Below are 21498 nucleotides of genomic sequence, written 5' to 3'. Positions count from 1 at the left end.
CATCCCACGGCTCAGATTATCACAGCATCGCATCACCACCAAACACTCCACAACTTGCAAAAGTCTTAAGCCTAACAGTACAACGCAAGTATGAAGTTCTTCGCAACTATCGCTCTTCTCATTGCTATCGCCATGGCTGCTCCCGCCGCCGACCCCGAGGCCGTCCCAGCCCCCGTTGGTAAGTACCGGGCAGACTAGCAGCATTTCTAAACTAAAAGCTAACACATCGAAGCCGAGAAGTTTGTCGATAACGTGCTTCAGCGCGGACCTTATCCTTACCTCTACGAGAACTAGGTTCTCGTCTTCTCATTTGGACGGTATATGGCCTATTGGATCCCATTTGTATGGAAGGATATGTTGTTCAGGATTTTAAAGTTTTCAGTAGAAGGGGACTTGGTTTGGCATGTATTCCCAGACTAGACCTATACCTAGGCAACAAATCAAAGTTCTTACTGAAACATTGGATGCCCTTGACAAGTCCTTCGATGAGTTCCTTTTGCATTTGTAGAGATCGTCAATTTCAAGCGATGCAACCCTGCCTCAGATACTTGTGATGGGATCCCATCGAAATACATAGTATCACGGGTATTGTAGTTTATTCTTGCACAGCATAAAAATTTCTGGTCTCCGGAGTCACTAGTTGTGAGATGGGGATTATGAGAGTTGCAAATCCAACGATCTACAAAGTTAGAGAGCATATTGCTCTTCAGCGCATTGGCGACATTCACAACAGATGAGAAAGATATCACGAGCGCTCATACGCTAGTTCTCAATTTCTGTGAATAGCCGCTTGTTTACTAGCTGCAGCAACCATGACAACAAGATAAGAGGCACTATTCTCTTCTAGGAAATGGCAGGGTGGCAAGCATGAGTATGTCAGCGCTTGCATATCCATAGTGGCTGCTATGATCAGACTGGAGAATTCCTAATATAGGTTTTAGTAATCATGTTGTTCAAATCATGCATCATAAGTAATCAGCGACGTGTCATCTGCGCATTGTGATCAATGTTACATGTTCGTCATTTATGTACATGTTAACTTTTCTCACTCCTCGTTGTAAGCGTCTTAGCACAGCTCTCCACTGCCAAAGCACCCAGTCGTACGGACGTCACAACACGCGGTTTATCATGGATTTCTTGACAAATTATAGACGAAATGTTTTCAAGCGGTACAGCCAGGTATCGGGCGAAGACGCGGGGTCGGAATTCGGTGAGGAGAACCACAAGGCGAATGATCATGCGAATCTTGGCCAAGAAGAAAGGTCTCGTGTCTGGGTAGTGCTAACATGGTTCTTTGCCTTGATGTCTACGTACCTTGTCTTCAAAAATTGGGAACTACGAAATAACAATGGCTTTGGCACATACGGTGGTGGATTCGATACGGAGTTTTGTAAGGGCCCCTCCATCATGTTACCCCTTATACTAACTTAAGATTACAGTGCCAGCTACACGAGCGATCAGGTCTATCAAAACAAGGTTCTCCGGTAGCCCGCGATTTGACGAGACAGGAGAAGAGTACTTCTTGCCTAACTCGGATATATCTGTATTCGCCGGACCGCCCAGCCCAGTTGTTGACGAGGGTTGGAATAGAATTACTGGTGGAATAGGAGGTACTTTTTCACGACTAGCTTCCTTGCAAATTCAACTAATGATACAAGGTCTCTATTTTCTCGTCACCGACGAAGAGGCAAAACAATCATGGGGAGAAAGTCTAGATGAATACTGGGATGATCGTCGTGGAGGATACCGCGCCGGGTAAGATCACACTTCTCGATACTACATCGAAATTGCATGGCTAAGAAATAACAGACTCGATGTTTTTCACTCTCTCCATTGCTTGGTACTGATCCATGCGCGATGGGTATCATGACGTACTAAGCGTTTGCAGAATCATATAAGAATGGCACTTTATCCAGAGTACTATACACAACACAAGGTTCACGGAAGAAAACACACAGGTACGAGCTGAGACAATCTGTGAAGATAGTGAGAAGTCTGTTGAAGATCGATAGATCACTGCATAAACCAAATCCGTCAACTCATTATGTGCCACGGGGACATAACACCAATTCCCACTAAATACTATGCCGGTTATGGGGGCAATTACATCAACTCAGATCAAGTTCACGTATGCCGCGACTTTGAATCTTTACTTCGATGGACAACAAGCAGGCATAACGGCAGGGAAGCTGTAGATCCTAGGTATAGAAATGGGACAGCTAAGGTATTGGATTTTGATGAACCGTAACAACATACTGCATATTTGATTTTCTGTTAGAATTATATGTCATCTGTGTCCCTCCACTGCAGAAAATTAGCATAGATCATTTTGTATATGCGTGACGTTAACGTGAAGACCTAGCTGTAGATAAGGCTCTGTGTGCCCTTTGGTGTAGGTGGTGCGTACTGACGTAGTGTTGTTTTGACTGGTGTAGCTGGACAAAATTCTCAGCAGGGGATGTAGTTCTCTGCTCTCATTGAAATCAACTAGCACACTTGTTGAAAATTGGGGTTGTTAACGTGCTATAGAGTTCCAGCTCGCCAACACATTGAGCCATTCTTGTGTAGTGATAGGTCTCACACACTAGTAGCGCTACACGCCAAGATAAAACACATGCATGCTGTCCAAATACGTACCAGCTGTGGCATGATTGATAATCCGTCCGGTTAAGTTGCCTGACTAGGAAATAATGAGGGGCTTCAAAAAGCGCACATTATATCGGGAAGCGAGCGGAGATGCGCGTCGGGAACCCGCGTTTTCGGTCAGCCACACATGGCCGTTAGAGCTAACTCCGGGGATTCCGATTCGTTACTAAATTCTCCAGGGCTGTGAAGATTTCCGTGCAACATACAATATCCGATGAATTCTGGGGGTTTGGGACAAGTGTAAATCCAATGGCATTTTCCGGAAGGCAAAAGATAGGTAAACCCCATATCCACAATGGACGAATCGGAAGAATCGGAGTTGATCTATCTATATATGCGAGTGCACTCAAGAATAAAGTTTGGACGGGCTTTAAAGACCAAAACTACCCCCTCTTCGCGCGAGTGAACGGGCAAACCTGAAACTCTCAGTCCTATAAAGATGGATGCGAACCTTTACATTGTTATCAGCATTGATGTTATGACTCACGCACACAAGAACTGACATTTGAATTTGTGATAATCACCAACTCTGACACACCACAACGAAAGCTTGTCGTTATGGCACCCGCGCGCGATGACAAGTTCCTACTAGAAGTTTGGAGTCTGTACTCAGTTGGTGCACTATGGCTTCTTCTCAGGTTCGCAGTACGCCTTCGTACTGTTGGAGTAATGGGGCTGCAACTTGACGATGGCTTCGCGTTCGTTACACTGATTGCCTGGACCTACACGTGCGCCGTAACAGAGATAATGTATCACACCGGAACGAATACCGACTACTCTGCAGCCGAGACAGCTCTGTTCAATGAGGACAAGTTTGCAGAAGTAGAGTTTTCAAGCAAGCTCTTTCTAGGCTCTTGGTACGCGTAGTAAGTATGAACCCATCGCATTATGGTACAGATATTTATTAATAATAAGCATTGTTTTGATCTTCAGTCTTAAAGGTGTCGTTGTAATGCTCTACCGACGAATCTTCCTGGAGCTCTGGCAAATCTACATGCTACGTTTCACGATATTTCTATGCTTGTCAGGATTCACGGCCACCACACTAGCTTTCAGCCTCTCATGCCTGCCATACTACCAAAGGTGGCAGTTGGTTCCACGTCCACCTCTCGTATGCACCGCGTCACCGAAAATACTCATTCTTGCAAGCTGTCTTAACGCTACGACAGATGTCTTTGTAGGTCCATCGATAAGTACAAGTCAGTACCTATACTAACACAGCTAAGTTGCTCAGTATACCAGTTCCGCTTCTTTGGCAGTTGAACAAGCCTTTGTACATGTATGTGGCTTTGTTGCTGTCTGTATGCGAATAGATCCTTACATGCCCAGTCGGTTTGGTATTTTTGCCCTTTTAGCTTCTGGTCTCTTCGTTCTGGCTGCATGGTACGTGATGATGTTATTATCTTCATGCAAACGTAAGGCTTACAATCAGGTTGGGAAGTATCACCCGTGTATCACTCACTGTTGTACCCAACATGTTCGTTCTCAATATTGCGCGCTGGGGTATACGAGAGTTCTGCATCGCCATTGTTGCTGTTAACAGTGCTTGTCTCCAACCTCGTAAGCTTTCCTGGCCCTTTTCTTTACATCCCCCGCTGAGCCATTAGTATTCCACAGATCGTTCTGGGCCAATCAAAAACCTCATCCAGCAAACCGGAGTAATCGAAATTACGTCTTCGCATCTGCACAGCGGGCCCGTCAACGCTTCACAAAAGCACGGAACCATAGCCATGTTCTAGACTCTACATCTGCAGGCGCATCCATCAGCAACGCGTCTATGCAACATGCAACTATGAAACAAGAATATGTTGGTAAGAACAATATTTTGAACAACTTAAGATATGAAGTCGCTTCGAATCAACCACGAAATGATCAGCACGGTAGTGGAATGGAAACTATATCAGTCATTCAGAACTTAGGAGAGCTTGACATAGAAAAAGGCGAAGCTTTCCTGACAGGATAGCCTGAACAGACAGTGGTGTCTTGCTATTTGGAAAATTTGAGGTGAAGAAGCAAGCATAACATTGTGAAAGTTAGAGCGAGAGTTTTTGTTTCAATCCTTAAACAATATAGTAACCTCACTCCCTGGGGTTAGAACATCCCACCGCGAGAACCACGAAAATCTTCAAGCGACACCACTCTTCAACCCACCGTTCTATGAAGCTCAAACAAGCACGATGATATATCCCAGTGAAATTACAATTGGTTACTAAGATTGAACAGCAAAATTACAACGGTCTTGCGCATACTTATCGACATACTCTCGCCGCTACCGGAAGCTGCGACAACGATGAACCCTGTTCTCTTGTCGGGCCCCACGATTATCGCCACTTCCGAGGTTCTAGGGCACGACTCACCATGTTAAAGTGTGCCTTGCAAAGTTCGAAAATCTGCAGCGACTAGGAACATCTGCTTCGGATTTATCCATGGAGACGTGCAGGCCTCCCCACTTAAGCAAGGATTCTCCGCACGCTGAAAAAGCGCATACTTTACACTAAGCGGCTTATCCAATTCCTTCTTCTGCTTCGCCCTCTTCTCCTCCCGCTCATTATATCGGTCGCCAAAGAGGTCAAAATGCGGCCTCATGACGATTGTGTACTTGACGAATTCTTCCATACAATCCACCAACCTATCCCTGTTCCCGCTAGGCATGAGCCTGCTCCCCTCCTCTTCATCTGTGAAGTGCTTATATGCCATGGGAATGGAGCTCTGGTTTGGAATGGCGAACATGCGCATCCAGCGACCCAGGATTCGTAGCGCATTGACTGTATTGAAGGATTGGGAGCCGCCGTTAACCTGGGCGATGGCGAGGGTGCGGCCTTGGGTTGGGCGTACGGAGCCCGTAGAGAGGGGTATCCAGTCGATCTGGTTCTTGAATACTGCCGTAAGAATGACATGCTGCTCCGGGCTAATCTAGATGTGTCCATCACTCCATTTACTGAGCTCCCGCAGCTCCTACACTTTGGCGTGGTTGTGGTGGAGGTCGTCCTTAACGGGCAGGCCAGTGGGATCGTACATGCGGACGTCGCAGCCGAGTTGGAAGAGGATTCGGCTAGCCTCGTACGCTAGTAGTCGCGAATACGATCTTGCACAATTAGATTAACAATTCTTATTAACTGGAGTTCCTACCTTTGTCGCATGCTGCCGTGTAAGACAACAACACGTAATCTGTCATCACCACGCTTAAGAATCTGTGTGTCCACCATCTTTAACGCAGTATTAAGCTCGAGCTGGGCGACCTAGTCCTGCTTCGCTTCTTCTCTATCAAGCAGAAACAGTCTGTAGCTTTTCCGAACGTCGGCATCGTCTTCTGAGGAAGGTATCGCTAGAGAAACACTATCGTAGGTTGAGTCCACAGCGAGTTCAATTCGAGCCCGCTCGGCTGATGTGTTGTTTAGATCTGCGGATCCTGTCGCCATTGCACGGGTAAACTGAGTGAAAGTGCACCGTGGGCGGGGTATAACGACGCTGCGAACACGGATGTGTGGTATCCATCGGAAGATGTTCATGGGCTTGTACAGTTGTTATAAACAGGCACGTTATAGCCTCAGCTTCCAGCGAGCATGTCATTGCGAGCCTGTCATTGGTTAGACATGTACGGTTGACCCTGCGTCAGTAGCGGCGGCCACATTATCAAAGCTACTGTCGCTTGCAAGCATCACTTCTACCACTCTAACACTTTTCGCAGCCTTGTCGAACGCGGTTCAAATTCCACTAACCATCTAAACGTTTTGAGACACCAGTTGCACTCATACTGCACTCCCATTGGCCATAGCCACCCACGTGGCTTAAGACCCTCAGGCCTTCGCCCAGAACTCGTCGTCATACTCGTCCATGCACTGCGCATACTCCCCACCGGATTTTGCCTATCCCTTGATACCCTCGACCAGCACTAGACTCTGCATCTGTTCATCTTTCTGGTCCTCGATATAATCAGCGAACCAGCTGGCAGCTCGGGTGCCCCGTCCTTTAGAAGATGCTGCAATGTGGTTAGTCCAGTTGACTCTGGCGTTACGAGAATCGTCAGACACGTACAGCAATACCAGATGATTTTACTCAGGCCAGCAGCTTTGAAAATAGCGTACAAAGTAGGTATGGTAGGGTATAAGTTCTGCGCGGGAAGATTGATCGAGCCGTGGATAGTCCCACCCTACAGTATTGTGAGCTTCGTTACTCGCATGATCGTGGATGTGTGCATAGAAGTTTACCTCATGATCGTTGCGGCGTAAATCTACCAGCACATAATCTTTACCAGCCTTATTTTGCCCAAGCTTCATTATCTCCAATACGTCTTCTCGACGGATAGCTTCCGGCTGTGAGTTCCTGGGTGCTGGGTACGCAGCATGCCATGGCGCCGGTGAAGATGCAGAGTTTGCTATAGCCATTGTCACTAGAAGTGGCGAGCGTGAAAGTATTGGTAAAGCTCTGAAAATGTGCGCCAGGATGAGGAAGGTGATTGCACGAAAAATAGTTGATCGTCATGGCAGAATGCTGCTATACATTCCATGAGCCTATATCTAGCATGTCACTACTCGGCTCTGATTAGCCAGCCATAGCGAGTAGCCAAGTCAACTAAACACTAGTGTGGTATTTGGACTATCCTACCGCATTCGTAATCATAGCAGTTCGTCATCAAAGCTTCCAGAAGTACACCCTCTGCGTATTCTACTCCTACTTAAAGACCCGGCTGACCTTCTTGAAAACCACATTTCGGCTTGCCATCATTCAACCGACCTACCACCGTCACTGCCACAGCATGAACGTACCTACCGACTGGTGCTTCACACATTACGCTCTCCATCAGATCTCACCCGGGCAACTGAAACCACCTCTTACATATAAACGTCCATGTCTGCACCCAAAGAGTACGATATGGACACCGCCAGTCCACCCACCAAGCCCTCAGACTCCGATATAGAAGCGCAGCAACAATGTCCCATCTCGGAAAGCGAGAAGACCGTTCCAGTCATCAAAGGCCTCGGCTGGCTCGACCGCTTCCTCGCTGTATGGATCCTGCTCGCCATGATCATCGGCGTGCTGCTTGGAAACTTTGTCGAGTCGACCGGGCCCGCGTTGCAGAAGGGCAAGTTTGCTGACGTTTCGGTTCCGATAGCCATCGGACTGCTCGTAATGATGTATCCGATCTTGTGCAAAGTCAAGTATGAGACGCTGCATCATTTGTTCAAGGAGAGAGCGCTCTGGATACAGATCGGTTTCAGCATTATAATAAACTGGATCATTGCTCCATTCCTCATGGTTGGTTCCCCAGTTCAACATCGATACAAATGACGCCTGTTAACCATTTTTCCAGCTCACACTTTCATGGGCCTTCCTTCCAGACCGCTCTGAACTCCGCGAAGGGCTGATCCTAGTCGGACTCGCACGCTGCATTGCCATGGTATGTCTTCCCGCACAGTACCCTTGTCCTCTTATACCGACATGTTGCAGGTTCTCATCTGGTCCGGCCTAGCAGGCGGCGACTCCGAATACTGTGCCATACTTGTCGCAGTAAATTCCGTACTTCAAATCATTCTGTACGCCCCCCTAGCCATCCTCTTTATTACGGTCATCAGTAGAGAGGAAGCCACGTTAGCCATATCCTACAGCTCCGTTGCTACAAGCGTAGCAGTATTCCTCGGAATACCTTTAGGCGCGGCAATATTGACCCGATTTGCCCTCCACAAACTTGTATCACCTTCCTGGTTCGACAATGTGTTTCTAAAATGGATAGCGCCCTGGTCTTTGGTCGGTCTCCTTTACACAATCCTCGTTCTCTTTGCCTCCCAGGGTCGTCAAGTTGTGCACCAGATCGTGTCCGTCGTGCGCGTAGCTGCCCCTCTTCTCGTTTACTTTGTTGTCATCTTCTTCTTTACACTGCTAGTTACACACAGAATTGGCTTCGGATACAAGCTCGCAACTACTCAAAGCTTCACCGCTGCGAGTAACAACTTTGAGCTCGCAATTGCTGTTGCGGTGGCGACGTTTGGGCCGAATAGCGATCAGGCGCTTGCGGCAACTGTTGGACCGCTTATTGAAGTACCGGTCTTGATTGGGTTAGTTTATCTGGTTAGGTGGATTGGGAGGAGGTGGAATTGGAAGGGGTAAGTAGTCGCTCGAGGCTATTAGGTTAGGATCGCAATCTATGATATCATAAGGAAGGGGATTCAATCATATCACGTTCAAATGAATATGATGCACGTTCTAAGAAAACAGACTCAAGGATTTATAAATTTGTTGGACAGAGAACTGGAGACCACTACACTAGGTTAGCGACTCTATCATCGCATTTAGTACTATCTACTATAACACCAGAATTAAATTAAAACATTCCTTGCGTTTCTCTACAAGTTGCTCAAGTACTCAAGTACTCAGCCTAATCCTCTTTCTCTCCACCATCCGTCTAACTTGCGCCCGCCTCTTCTGTACTATCCAGGAGATACTCAAGGCCCTCTTTGCCCTTACCACCCGCAGCTCTTCATTGACCGTATTCGCTTAGTTCTGTTCCCTAGAATCAAGCTTTATAAGACTCCTGGCTCTCTCATTTATCCCCTGAGCTTAGTCGAAAGGTACTGCTAGCGTTGGGCCTTCGTCCGTCGCGAGGGTCGTTCTTTGGCGCGATACCACACGGTGGTACGAGACAAAAGGGCATCGCTGCGTTCTTCTAGAGCAGTATAGGTCCTGCGCACACCTATGGGTAGGTTTTGCGCCAGCGCCTGGCTAGCTGGATCCATAGCTACTCCCCGTAGTGATGCTGATGGATGGCGCACAGCGCGAACATCGACGGCTCGCAGTGGCGGACAATCGTGGACAACGTGCGTTGAAGATAGCACGAAACTGGTGGCTGTGAAAACTAGATAAAGCATAGCGCGTTTTTCGATACATAATAACATAACACGCTCAATTGAATGCTAAGCTCTGTGGCAATATCCCTCTCGATCTGAGATACTCTCGGATTTCTCATCACGGATACGCTATGCCACTAAAGCTTCAGAACGAGGACTTTCTTGATAGAACCTTTGTGCTATAGCCCCGAAACCTAAAGATGTGCTATCGTTCGCAATCTAGCAGGGGCAAATAGCTGAGGCGCAAACGGTGATCGCGAACAGAACCTTCGACGACAAGCTCAAGACCGTTGTGATTCTTAACTCGAGGTATAGAGATACATACATGACTAGCTAATCTATTAATACACCATGTCTACACTGTTATGCTATCGCGTTGGCATGTTCTAGGCATCAAAGAAGAGGATGTTGTTCCGTTAGTTTTTACAGTGCCTAGCTGCTTAAGGGATGTTGGAGCGATGTATTAAGTGAAATTGCTGGAAGTGTTCGAAATAAAAAGATTTCAAGAGACAGAGTCGAATTTAATCTTGGTGCGAAGTTATATAGCATAACCATCCCTCCGATGTTTGACGATCGGGGTGGTCTCTGCAAGTGTAGCGTCGCGCATTCTGACCACATGCTCTAGTAGCCTTAGAGCGTCCACGATCTGTCCATTCGCCCAGTAGGAAATACCAAGCTGATGGTGCGACGCTAGCTGATCAGGGTGAGTCTCTGCGAGTGTATAGTCTTACACCTTAACTAACGTCCATCCCTGCGTGACGAGACGCCACAGATACTCCCTATCATAACAAAGTCAACAACAGGTCATAAGAATAGATATTCTTGGAATAGTAGTTCTAAGACAAAAAATCTATCCTCCTCTAATATCTAGTACGAATAAATTCTACTTACCGTGCAACACGACAGTTTGCTATGATCGTCACGCAACCGCGTCACACAAACAGGTTTGGTAGGGTGCGCGGGATACCAATAGAACAAGTTAGTCGCGCTGTCATAACTGATAACTATCTACGCAAAAATGGTATGTTAGGGCAACCCTTCAGCCTAGAGCATTATGAAAGGGGCTAGATGACATTAAATGCTAGAGGTATAGTTACTTGGCTTGTTGAAAGGAAGGTAGGTAATCGTAACACAAAGCTGTATTTCTAATAAGTTGTATCAGAGCGTTTTGTGCTGTAGAAACCCGCCTCCCGTCCCTTCAGGCATCTAGAAGATTGAGACGGCTGACATGGTTTCTCTAACTGTGTATCTCTAACTGTATATGCAAACCGCAAGGCTAGCTGTATCTTCCTAGCCCCACCGAGTTCCACAATTGACATCGTTTGGCAGCCTGTGCCCTCCAGCAGCATCTGATTAAGTATCTCAAGCTCTTCTCTCCTTCTAGCGAAGTATCAGTTCTTACGTAGTAGTATATAATAGGAAGGTTTGTGGATAGCTAGTAGGTCAGTGTAAAAGGATCGGACATATAAAGCTAACTATCTAGCTGCTGTTGTACGTACTAGGTGTATAAGTAGTGATGCGCTCTCTAAGGCTCCTTTCTAATGCCTGTGGCTAGGATGGTTCCTGCGAGTCTTCCGTAATTACTCTTCATAGCCTTTTAAAAGTATTAGTCTTAGCTTCGCTGTAGTTAAGTAAGGTAAAGATGCCAAAGATATCTAGTAATATGTACGCCTTATCTTTTTTGTACGTAGTCTAATGCTTACTTAACTAAGATAAGCACTCCTCTATGCAGAAGGTATTTAATAGAGCTTCTAGAAGGGTAGAGTAGAGAATATTTATAATCTCATAAATAAGTTATTTTGGTTTATATTAGTTACTTAGATACATTCTATCTTTAGAGAGGAAGCTTATAAGGAATAGGGTAAGCTACTCTTAGAGTGTCTGACCTTAAGTAAACTACTGGCTTTGATAAAACACCTCTTTCTAAGCAGGTATCAAAATGGGCTGCACCCGTGAGTGAAACACGTAATTATATCACGTTTTCTCTTTATACCGCTTAGTCACGAAAGCTTATTCGTACGAAGGAACCTAAGGTAAGAGTATAAAGTAAGAGACGTCGTATAATAGCTTTATTTTCTTTATCTCTCTTCTTCTGTAATATACATAGGTTAATGCATACTCATTCGAAGGCCTCTTCGCCCTTAACAGATAGTAAGTTGAATATCTAATTTATTTAAAGCTGGTAGAGTAGCGCTGCATTAAGCTATTTGATGATAATATGGGAGAGGTGTGTAAGTTTGGTGGGGTGTGGCGCTCGCTCGTGAAACACGTTAGTTTTTTTAATAACTACCTCTTGTTGAGGGCGAAGAGGCCTTCGAACGAGTTTGCATTAGCCTATGGTACAGAAGAAGAAAGATAAGAAGAGTTAAGTTGTCGTATGACACCTCTCTCTTTATACCTTACTTCTCTACTCTTCGTACGAGTAAGTTCTAACTAAGCGGTGTGATATAGGCACGTGATACAATCACGTGCTTTCACTCCACGGGCGCAGCCCATTACACCTCTAACTACGTTAACCTAGTTTCTAGCCTCACTAAGGCTGACTAAGCATACTTTAACCGTATCTAGATAAAACTACTACCTCTTAGCTTTTCAAATCACTAACTCGATTAGAAATAGCTCTACTATTCAGCTAGTAATACTACTTTAGATATAAGAACTTTTTAGAATATACTTTTTCCATGTCAGCCCTCCGTAGCAAGTATACAATTAGGACGTGATACGCCCTCCCAATACTACATCTGAGATAGGAGTATTTCTACATTTAGACATGGCATACACTTCAATATCAGTACTTATTTTTTCCGCGTAAACGATCACCATTCAGGCTCGAAGCAATGCTCTATGCGCTAGGCAAAAGGCTAATCCCTTTAACGCTTAGCACCCATATTCGGACAAAATTAGCAACAGCTCTAGAGCGAGCTTCCAACAATGCTTTGTGTATTATAAGTTAGTGGCACCGCTGCGGCAAATGTTCAAAGTCAAATCATAGACTTCCTTTCTACATTCATCAATATGCTCTTCAACAGCATCGTGCTCTTCGCCGCAGCAAGCCTCACTCACGCTGTCGTTCTCCCTGCACCACAGGTCAGCGATCGCAGCAAATGTATCGACTCGCCGCAAAGAATTGAATGGCGCAAGCTCGAGCCTGCTAAGCAGAAGAGCCACATTGACGCCGTGCTTTGCTTGAAAACGAAGCCTTCACGTATCTCTCTCAAGTCACTGTTCGACGACTTCCCGCACGTCCATTTCCAAGTGGCTAGCAGTAGTAAGTCCGCCATTTGTCTTGATAGTTACGCCGCTAAGACGAACTCTTCCAGTCCACAACCAAGCGACGTTCCTGCCCTGGCACAGGTACTTCACCAAGTGCTACTTCGATGCGCTCGGCGAGTGCGGATACAGTGGTCCTGGAACGCAAGTCTCCCACTAGCCTCTCAAAAATAGACTCCACTAACGTAGATGCAACTACTGGGATTAGACACTCGACCACGACTCCCTCATCGTATCCCCGTTCATGTCGTCCACCACCGGCTTTGATGGCAATGGCGACCCCAACCGCAGCGAGTATTACGCGCCGAATGGCCAGATACTATCGTGCGTTGACAGCAGACCTTTCAAGGACTTGCGCCCAGAGTACCTCCCCAATTCACCCACCGAGATCACAGAGGGAGGTCACTGTTTCTTCCGCAAATTAGCCGAGGTCAACAAGCTAGAGGCATGGAATACGATGAAAGACACGCTCACCCCGGAATACGTTGCCAATCAGCAGAAGCTTGAGGTTTTCGCAAAGTTTGCGCCGGCTCTCGAGGCCAATCCACATGGAACTATCCACGCCAGTTTGGGTGGCGAGATGAACCCCACGACTTCGCCAAACGGTGAGTACAGATGCGCATTTGATGTGCTGTTGAGTATGCAAGCGACTAACGAAACTTCCAGAGTCACTTTTCTTCCTTCACCACCCACAAATCGATCGTCTGTGGTGGACCTGGTAGCAGCAGGATACGGAGAAGCGTGTAGCTGATTACAGCGACGTGCATTGGCCTTGGGGAAGCACAGACTACATTCCAGCGTCTATGAACGATACATTGAACATGCTGGGCGTCGCAGACGATGTGCTAGTCAAGGATGTTATGAGCACCACCGGGCCAGTGTTATGTTACCGGTACTAATTGCAATTTACTTCACTCAGAAGGCGGAAGAGTATTACTACTTATAATATAGATAGTAGTAAGTGAGTGGAGTATTCCAAATTATATAGAATTGATAATACAAGCCATGCTAACTAACTTGGGAAGAGTGTCTGACGGTTTAGCAGTGCAAGCATAATGACACAGCGCAGTGCTATATGTATCGAGCGATATAAGTAGAAAAAAGATCGAAACGTGCTCGATAGGTGATCACTCGATCCAGAACATACATAACTGCAAGCTAGCCAACAGAACTATCAGAGCTCGTGGCCAAGATGAAAATGCTCCGAAGACTTTCATCAAACAGGATCCACCAAGCATCGAAAAGGATCCCGATAATAAACTTTAATAAGCATATGTACTGTCTAAGAGGCACGAATCTGAAGACGCAAGGCGTTCATATGCCCTGTTGCTTTGGAACGTATTCCACTAACCTTGGACGTGGTACATCGTAGGAGAACCCACCGTTGACGACAAGCTCCCGCCCTACCTTGCCCAAGGTATATTTGCCAAACCTGGTACCTACAACATTATCATGCGCTACTCATCTCTAACCCCCAAGACAAAACTCTAGCGCTAACACAGAGTCGGCAACGCCAAATTCCGACAAATACTGGTATCAAAATATAACATATCTAGAAAGAGAATGCAACATAGATAACTATAGAAAACAAAACATACCTAGAGAAATACTTAAGAAAATAAAACATAAAGAAAGAAAACAATTGGTCTTTACGTAGAGTGTATATTATGGATCAGACTGTGCCTACCCTAGAAAGCTTAGGAATAGAACGGACACGTGACGGAGGCTTTAGCCCCAAACTAAGCATGCGACTAGTAGATTTTGCGCTTACTACTACCGCATGTAGAAGATAAGATAATGTTTTCCTGGTCAACCACATTGAAATTGAAGGGTCATTTTGTATGGGCCATACCCGTGAGGCATCTTAAAAGTGCTTACCAGTACCGCGTAGTGATACTCGGAAACATCAGGGTGTCGACAGTGCCAAGAGCGCTGAGGATAAGGACAGTATAGAAGGGAAGCATAGTCTCCGGAATGATGTCATTAGGTTGGATGCATTACTCGCAGCGAGTTTTCGGGGGATGCAGGACGTGGGGCAAAGCTCATCTCCTTAGAGTTCTAGTCTTACACGTAACATTGTGGTAGAGACCAGCTCGTATGCTAATACGATCATTGATAATTAGGATGAATGAATCTTTTTTCTTGCTTATTGAATGGATCATTACTTTGATTGATTTTGCTTTATTGAAGTTACTTTGTGAATAATCCGCGTGCGCAAGACTCTAATATATCTAATTTTGCTTTGATGGCAGACCTAATAGAAAAGCAAAGAAACTAAGTACATCCTGAGATGGAAGATGTACTATCAGAGATTTTGATAGATTCTAGAATAAACAATTTTAATGTAGAAACTCGCTGGTGATCAATTCGTCATGTTCTTGCACGCATTGCGCTTCCCAGTGAACAAAGACTCCAATCGTCGCGGATACCTAATATCTCGGGGTTGTAGGCCATAGAACAGTTTGGAACAGATGGAGAATGTTACTATGCTTATCTGATGGGTGTTGTGTAGTCGTCGTTGGCATAAGGAACCTAATTCTAGAACAAGGCGTAGTGACAGGTTGCGTAAGCCTAGCTAAAGAGGGCTCTGTATCGACTACGTCCGATTATGCGTCACAGCCGCAAATTAGATTGACACGATTAAGCATTGAAGCCTATCGAGAAGAGGGCGGTACGTTTGGTGAGGAAGTCCATGGTATGTCCGATATCTCCCATGTTTGCCTCTTCGAGTTGTTTGTAGAGTGCCGAAATAGCCGGATGACAATGGGAGCACTAGAAGATGTATTCGGTCTTGTGGTCAATTACTCTACGCCGGATGGCATCGGCGGAGCCTCGAGGGGTGATGGTCGACATGTAGCGGGGGTCGATCGACTGCGATTGTCTGTGACGTTTCAGTACTGCTGACCCTTTGGTTGTGGTATAGGGCGAGTCTTCTATTTACAGGCTTTGAAGCTACCACCGGTCCTTTTTATTTAGCTGTACTATAGCCAAACGGACGAGTGACCGTATTACATTGTCGCACCACGCGTTCTCATCGCGACCGCCGTCTTCGCAGTTACGCGCATTGAGGAATATCATCTTCACCTTATTTCATACTGCAGAGAGCTCTTGGGCGGAAAGCGCATCGTTCAAGTTGAAGTCTGCAGATTTTATGATCTGGTGGTCCACGTCCGAGTCGTTCTTGATGATGTCCTATGACGGGTGTCAGCAAGGCCCAAGCACGGAAGGACGATCACGTGCACCATACCTTGAAGCCCCGGGGAATGAAATGCAAGTCAACGTATATGACAAGATAGTTGGCTAGGTCTTCGACTTGCTGAGGTGGTTGGTCCCGCAGGCCGTTGAGGTTCTCGGTCAGCATTGGCGGCGATACGCTCTCCAGGATGATTGGGGGATTCGCATGTCGGACTTCACGCATGTGAAAGGTTGGATGAAGCACTCTCGCCACCTAATTACGACGCGCTTTATTCGGGCCAGGCCTCGTCATTCTCACCCAATCTGTGCCGCTTGGAGCTTTGGTCTCGGTGCAAAGTGGGGCCTATACGTTCTCAGAAAGGGACATGGCGCGCCTGCGCGTACAAGCGTCCGGCGAAAAAACGTCACCCGGTGTTGGAGTTGGAGGACAGAGAGAATTGTACCTCTATTTGAGCCAGATATTCACGATCTCAGTGAGTGAAATACCGTTCATGTTGAGACATAACTGCGTTATAAGGCGGGTGTTGTTTGCTCGCAGCCTGCAGCCGCTGCCCAAGTGGTACTACTACGCATATGCCCCACGTTCACGTGCGAACGGGCTCCGCTACTCTTTCCTATGCACGACTTTGATGATTGGCTGCGTATATACATTTGCATGTGAAAACTCGTCGAAAAGACCTCCATGATTATAATTATTTCTCAGATATTGAAGGATAAGTAGAAACAGAATCATATGTGGATCTTTGCCTGCTAAAGACACGAAAAGCTGATGGAATAATATTATTAAATTAGTTCCTAGTAGTTCTCGCAAACTATTCTCACTTGCAGTGATAAATAACTTCTTCTGTGGTAACTTCCCATGAATACAGGTAGTAGTTGGTATAGTATTTCATTACCTTGTAACCAGGATCCGGAATGCAATCATGTCCCTATCTCGGCAGCAACATCGACAACTAGTAAACAATTTCGAAATCGAGCGGCGAGGTCAAGGACCGCAAGCGTCTGATCGCCTCCTCTCATGCTTCTCTATAACGCTAAATCTATGATCGCGCTGGCTGGCATGGTAAAAGATACAAGTACGCGTTTTTTTCTTCATAGACGGAAATTGAGATGAATGGCGATAGATGCTTCACGTGATTTCTCTATGCTAACAGGCTAACAATTGGGCGATCTCAAACCCGATAGGGCTCAATCCTTCATGCAACTTTGTTGTGAAATGTAAGCATGCGAATTTTTTGTTCCAAGTTGCCATCACAGAAATCTCATGTATTCCTTGGGATTTGGACCCAAACGTGATACAATGGAGCATTGCGCGTGACGGCCATTAGTGCTTATCGTGCTCAATGAAAATTATCAGTACAGCGACGAGAGAATCCAGCTATTCTGCAGGTGATTTACGCTAATAACAACAGTGCTCAGCCTTGCCGCTTTCTCTAGGCATTAAACCACTGATGTACTATACAGTTGCAAAGCAACTTTTGAAACCGCGACCAGATATTGGGTCTAGAACTCAGGTCTAAGCCCCAATCCGCATCCTATGTGCGTGTGTTAGGATCTATGATTGGAGGAGGTGGCTGCGCCACACAAAAAACCCCGCAGGCGTTCTTTCAGCTGAAAGCCTCAGGCTTGCCCACCTGACATAAGTTGAGAGTGCATCTCAGGCTCCATCCTTATCACCTTCTCCTTCCCTTGAACTCATTACAATATCAAAGATCTCAATTTTGATACCATCATCTTGATACAACCACAATGCGAATAACTATCTATACGTGTAAGGTGTCTGGTAGTGAATTCCACATGAGCTATGTGCTAAGAAACAGTCTTAGTGAACGGGGTCAGCCATACACTAAATCCGGACCCGAATGATACCATCGAAGATGCTATGCGTCTACTCCAAGAACAGACGGGTATTCCACCATCGCGGATGCGCTTTATATATGGGGGGAAAGCACTCAACCCAGTACGCACACTAGTTGATTACAACATTTATGAGGGTAGCACTATTCATTTGGTGCTTCGTCTGACAGGCGGCATACCTGATTCGACGGATGTCGTGCAGCTGGTTCCCGAAAACAGCGCATTCCCTACCAACAAAGATGCCGAAAAGACAATCAAAGAGTGGCACACGCTTGCCCAGAAAGGAAATTTCGATGCGGACATTCACATTGTAGCTCCACATGCTTACTATGCAGAGTTAGAATCGACTGAGCAAAAGGTCGTGCTACGCTCCCAATGGATACGTCAGGGTGGAGACCTGGCAGGATACGGCCCAGAGACGTGGTCGATGATCCATGATTTAAAAAGCATACCCACAACTCCTCCTTGGATCCAGGACCTGGTGGAAGATCTCAACAGAAATGGAGGAGCCCCAGTAGACAGAGCTTTGATGACGATATGTGAAATCTACCGCACACTTCTTGGGCTAATTGAAACCTTCGGCATGCTGAAGAAGCAAAAATTCTGCTCCACCTTCTTCAGTATTCTTGTTGAGCAGAGCCAAGGTGCAATTGCCGAATTGGTGCGAGTAAGGGAGGAGGATCTTAATAATCTTTTGGAAGGGCTTGAATTTGCCTTGACGTTCGCTTCCAATCGAGAAAGACTTCTTCTAGAAGAAGGAGATGATGTTGTTATGCAGTCGCTCATGGCTCCTGCAGAGACAATGTTGACGGTTCTCGGCTCAAAAGAGCTTTCCCCAATGGTCACTACATTGGAAGAAGCATTGGATCTCTCTCGTATGCTTGTGTATCTGCTAGACCTAGGGATGGTTTTTTACGTTGGCTCTCATACTTCAACACTGGACAAGCTCGCTTCTGACCAAGAGATAAATGGCATGGGTCTCGACGACCAGAGCGTGTTCAACTTTACCTGCAGAAAACAACCTCTTGCGTGCCTCGGTGGATTTCTGGATGATAATTCTGTCTGGGTATTTCACTTTGGAAGCCGCGAAGTAACTTCTCCCAACAGGAAGTTTGCTATTCTCACGACAATAGAAGTTCTGGCAGATGTCTGGGGTCCGGTATGGGCTGAGGCGAAAAACACGATCAATCCTGGAGATGAGCAGAGGATCACGAAATACTCTGTTTCAAAAGGTTGTATCCGTCGTGTTCGAAGCAACGCACCGTGTGAGGTGCCCGGAGCTATCAGATGTCATTGGTACAACTGGGCGCATGACTTCAGGCTGCGCTTCTCTAATCTTGTTACAAGATCAGAAGAGCTAACCATGTCGGTAAACGACAAGTTACTCATCGGCACAGAACTTCGATTGAACCCAAATTGCAATTACACTCTACAGGAGTATGAAATGAGCTACGACCAAATGATGAGACCCCTAGGGCCAAGACCGTCATCATGGAAGCTAGATGGTGCCACACTAGGAATTCAAATAGCCGCACCAAAGGTTGTTGCATTCCAAATTCAGGGAAACGTGAAAAAAGTCCCTGAAACTACGATCAAACAGTTTATAATGGAAAAATGGCGATTTGAGCCAGAACGCGCCAATCCTGGGATACTCAACAGCTACTTTGGCTTGGAGATTAGCCACTGCACGGGAAATGCCAGGAGGGTGCCGCTGAAATATATCCTTCTGATGCCCTGCGTCCAGGAAATGTTGGAGAGACAAATTCCAGGATGGACACTAACTCAGTGGGGCATGTCTTTCATAAAGGCAATGCAGGTCGAGTCAGACGAAGCCATCTTCGCGTTCTGGATACAACATCCGCATGAGCGACCTCTTGTAGGTCAATTAGTTCGCAGCGTACTTGACGTACTCGACAGTACAGGCAAAGATGACGTTGGTTTCCACGCAGCGTTTCTTCATGGAAACAGCGAACATGGAGTCGACATTGATGAACGCAACAACGAATGGGCGCACCTGCTGAGGGATACGTTCTTGATGGCCACCTATGCTATCGTAAACGAGACGTGTCTTGAATGCCGACAGCCTGACCACACAGCAGCTATATGCAACGACGAACCAAGATATACGGTCCTACAGACGCAGGTTGAACTTCGGAAGGGTGATGTTCTAAGAGATCGCTTAAGGATTGAGCCACATAATCAGACCTTCCGACAAGTTGACAAAGAGCCGGCGATTCAACGAACTCCGCAATATCTAGCGCCTGAAGTAGCACTCAAGCGAGCGCTGCTTGGAAGCTACAATCTGGCTATCGCGAAAGAAGTATCAACCCAAAAAGAACATCCATCAGGTGACATTGCGAAGGTAACGATTCGAGCTTCTGGCAGAAGTTTTGGCGGAATGAGATATAAGAGAGAGCATATAATGCTAAATGCAAGAGCTGATCAAGCTACAGGTATGGGCTGTGGTACTGGATTCATGTCTACACCTGAAGATTTAACGCAGATTGAGATTGAAGAACTAATCAAAGCGCAGCAGAAGCAAGAAAGGGAACACATTATTACACGGGGTTAGGTGCTGATACTTCTCTAAGCTCGATCAGGGTTAGGGTAAGTAGGATAACGTGAATAGCTCCGTGAGGGTTTTGTCTGGCGATGCAGTGGAGTGGCGTGCTTGTAGAAAAGGTACAACAGATTCGACAAACTCTAATCTATTCAATAGACCAACGAGTAACAATCTTGTAAAGTAAAGTAACTAGTAAGAAAGTACAATTTAAGTTGACCTTAACGAGAGTAAATAATAAAATCCATCCATCCTAATATCCTTATTGCTTCCCATCCTTGGCGGGATGCTAGCTCTTGGCGGGAGGCCAAGTCATGCGATCTCGCCCCGCGATGATCATCCTTTTCGTCAGGATCCCAAGTGGTTTCTCAACTATTCGTCAGGATCCCAAGTGGTTTCTCAACTATTCGTCGTTATACCCAGGGGAGAGATGCTTCCCGCTGTTACTTGTAACACACATGATTTGCAAAACATAAAAGATGCTAGGGGTGTAAGCATAGGCGACTTTGTTTATAGTATGAATGTAGGCGCTTTCCGTGCCAATTCTTCACTATTCTATATGCCCTTACTCTTCTATATAGTATATCTTAGTAGTATAGAAACTCTATTTTTCCAAATACTAATGACTTTAATAATAAAATAAGCTTATTATATTGTGTTTAGTTACTTATTATGTAGTTACATGGGCGGCGCGAGTAGCTACGTGTCAGATTGTGATGGGTTATCAAAGATAGGTGAAAAATGGATGGGTTATTGATTCGGTTGATTGATCTGATCTGATCTGATCTGAGTTGTTGTTCTTGTCTTGTTTGATCTGATCCATGCTGATCCCCTGAGTATGATCGCGGTGGATCGTGCACTCTGACTAATTACAGAATCCGGGTTCTATCCACCACCCAAAATATGCCCATATTCTGGCACTACGTGCTAGGCTGGATCTAGCCTACTTATTACACTACCTAGTGCCTCCACTCTAGAGCTTTTTCAATATCTATTTAAAAGGTTTACTTTTAATAATACTTAACTATTTTTTTACATCTCGCTATTATTTTTTTTTTTTTTTATTATTTTATTATTTTGGTTTTACGTCCTGTCTCAGCCGGTGGGCTATATAAGACGTGCAGGCTA

At 45.9% G+C, this 21498-nt stretch overlaps 8 protein-coding genes across 8 annotated transcripts; 6 read left to right on the top strand and 2 right to left on the bottom strand.

Annotated features, from left to right (window-relative positions):
- Positions 1-1128: 1128 nt before the first annotated feature.
- Positions 1129-1759, top strand: COCSADRAFT_159624 (uncharacterized protein; the record flags this gene model as incomplete). The annotated part of the gene is made up of 3 exons (XM_007701033.1): positions 1129-1390; positions 1440-1610; positions 1659-1759. The coding sequence occupies 3 exons, from the start codon at positions 1129-1131 to the stop codon at positions 1757-1759; spliced, it is 534 nt and encodes a 177-aa protein (XP_007699223.1).
- A 49-nt stretch (positions 1760-1808) lies between these two features.
- On the top strand, positions 1809-2342 carry COCSADRAFT_140581 (uncharacterized protein). The gene is made up of 3 exons (XM_007701032.1): positions 1809-1840; positions 1889-1958; positions 2013-2342. Exons 2-3 carry the CDS (start codon positions 1901-1903, stop codon positions 2246-2248), a joined length of 294 nt encoding a protein of 97 aa, XP_007699222.1. The 5' UTR covers positions 1809-1840; positions 1889-1900; the 3' UTR covers positions 2249-2342.
- An 862-nt stretch (positions 2343-3204) lies between these two features.
- COCSADRAFT_88406 (uncharacterized protein) lies at positions 3205-4609 on the top strand (the record flags this gene model as incomplete). Its single annotated transcript, XM_007701031.1, has 6 exons — positions 3205-3512; positions 3562-3823; positions 3873-3925; positions 3976-4029; positions 4088-4206; positions 4254-4609. 6 exons carry the CDS (start codon positions 3205-3207, stop codon positions 4607-4609), a joined length of 1152 nt encoding a protein of 383 aa, XP_007699221.1.
- Positions 4610-5007: 398 nt separating this feature from the next.
- On the bottom strand, positions 5008-5852 carry COCSADRAFT_159622 (uncharacterized protein; the record flags this gene model as incomplete). Its single annotated transcript, XM_007701030.1, has 3 exons — positions 5008-5554; positions 5606-5731; positions 5776-5852. 3 exons carry the CDS (start codon positions 5850-5852, stop codon positions 5008-5010), a joined length of 750 nt encoding a protein of 249 aa, XP_007699220.1.
- Positions 5853-6331: 479 nt separating this feature from the next.
- COCSADRAFT_140578 (uncharacterized protein) lies at positions 6332-7094 on the bottom strand. Its single transcript, XM_007701029.1, has 3 exons — positions 6855-7094; positions 6682-6796; positions 6332-6625 (listed from the first exon to the last, which is right to left on the bottom strand). Exons 1-3 carry the CDS (start codon positions 7029-7031, stop codon positions 6513-6515), a joined length of 405 nt encoding a protein of 134 aa, XP_007699219.1. The 5' UTR covers positions 7032-7094; the 3' UTR covers positions 6332-6512.
- Positions 7095-7350: 256 nt separating this feature from the next.
- On the top strand, positions 7351-8808 carry COCSADRAFT_198861 (uncharacterized protein). The gene is made up of 3 exons (XM_007701028.1): positions 7351-7902; positions 7958-8044; positions 8095-8808. Exons 1-3 carry the CDS (start codon positions 7495-7497, stop codon positions 8749-8751), a joined length of 1152 nt encoding a protein of 383 aa, XP_007699218.1. The 5' UTR covers positions 7351-7494; the 3' UTR covers positions 8752-8808.
- Positions 8809-12478: 3670 nt separating this feature from the next.
- COCSADRAFT_355670 (uncharacterized protein) lies at positions 12479-13654 on the top strand. Its single transcript, XM_007701027.1, has 4 exons — positions 12479-12756; positions 12809-12906; positions 12967-13363; positions 13425-13654. Exons 1-4 carry the CDS (start codon positions 12504-12506, stop codon positions 13478-13480), a joined length of 804 nt encoding a protein of 267 aa, XP_007699217.1. The 5' UTR covers positions 12479-12503; the 3' UTR covers positions 13481-13654.
- Positions 13655-17625: 3971 nt separating this feature from the next.
- On the top strand, positions 17626-20624 carry COCSADRAFT_115413 (uncharacterized protein). The gene is made up of 2 exons (XM_007701026.1): positions 17626-17724; positions 17780-20624. The coding sequence occupies exons 1-2, from the start codon at positions 17703-17705 to the stop codon at positions 20380-20382; spliced, it is 2625 nt and encodes an 874-aa protein (XP_007699216.1). The 5' UTR covers positions 17626-17702; the 3' UTR covers positions 20383-20624.
- Positions 20625-21498: the final 874 nt, after the last annotated feature.

Source organism: Bipolaris sorokiniana, assembly GCF_000338995.1.
Source record: "Bipolaris sorokiniana ND90Pr unplaced genomic scaffold COCSAscaffold_6, whole genome shotgun sequence".
Lineage (NCBI taxonomy): Eukaryota > Fungi > Ascomycota > Dothideomycetes > Pleosporales > Pleosporaceae > Bipolaris > Bipolaris sorokiniana.
This window is presented reverse-complemented; position numbering and strand designations above follow the sequence as displayed.

Bases quoted from the DNA above. Each gene is read 5' to 3' on its own strand.
- COCSADRAFT_355670 (XM_007701027.1), top strand. From the start codon at position 12,504: ATGCTCTTCAACAGCATCGTGCTCTTCGCCGCAGCAAGCCTCACTCAC. The intron at 12,907-12,966 runs GTCTCCCACTAG...TACTGGGATTAG, and splicing joins ACAGTGGTCCTGGAACGCAA to ACACTCGACCACGACTCCCT. The intron at 13,364-13,424 runs GTGAGTACAGAT...CGAAACTTCCAG, and splicing joins CCCCACGACTTCGCCAAACG to AGTCACTTTTCTTCCTTCAC.
- COCSADRAFT_140581 (XM_007701032.1), top strand. From the start codon at position 1,901: ATGGCACTTTATCCAGAGTACTATACACAACACAAGGTTCACGGAAGA. The intron at 1,959-2,012 runs GTACGAGCTGAG...GAAGATCGATAG, and splicing joins TCACGGAAGAAAACACACAG to ATCACTGCATAAACCAAATC.
- COCSADRAFT_115413 (XM_007701026.1), top strand. From the start codon at position 17,703: ATGCGAATAACTATCTATACGT. The intron at 17,725-17,779 runs GTAAGGTGTCTG...AAACAGTCTTAG, and splicing joins GCGAATAACTATCTATACGT to TGAACGGGGTCAGCCATACA.
- COCSADRAFT_198861 (XM_007701028.1), top strand. From the start codon at position 7,495: ATGTCTGCACCCAAAGAGTACGATATGGACACCGCCAGTCCACCCACC. The intron at 7,903-7,957 runs GTTGGTTCCCCA...CCATTTTTCCAG, and splicing joins TCATTGCTCCATTCCTCATG to CTCACACTTTCATGGGCCTT. The intron at 8,045-8,094 runs GTATGTCTTCCC...GACATGTTGCAG, and splicing joins TCGCACGCTGCATTGCCATG to GTTCTCATCTGGTCCGGCCT.
- COCSADRAFT_140578 (XM_007701029.1), bottom strand. From the start codon at position 7,031: ATGGCTATAGCAAACTCTGCATCTTCACCGGCGCCATGGCATGCTGCG. The intron at 6,797-6,854 runs GTAAACTTCTAT...ACAATACTGTAG, and splicing joins TACGCCGCAACGATCATGAG to GGTGGGACTATCCACGGCTC. The intron at 6,626-6,681 runs GTACGTGTCTGA...ACCACATTGCAG, and splicing joins TAAAATCATCTGGTATTGCT to CATCTTCTAAAGGACGGGGC.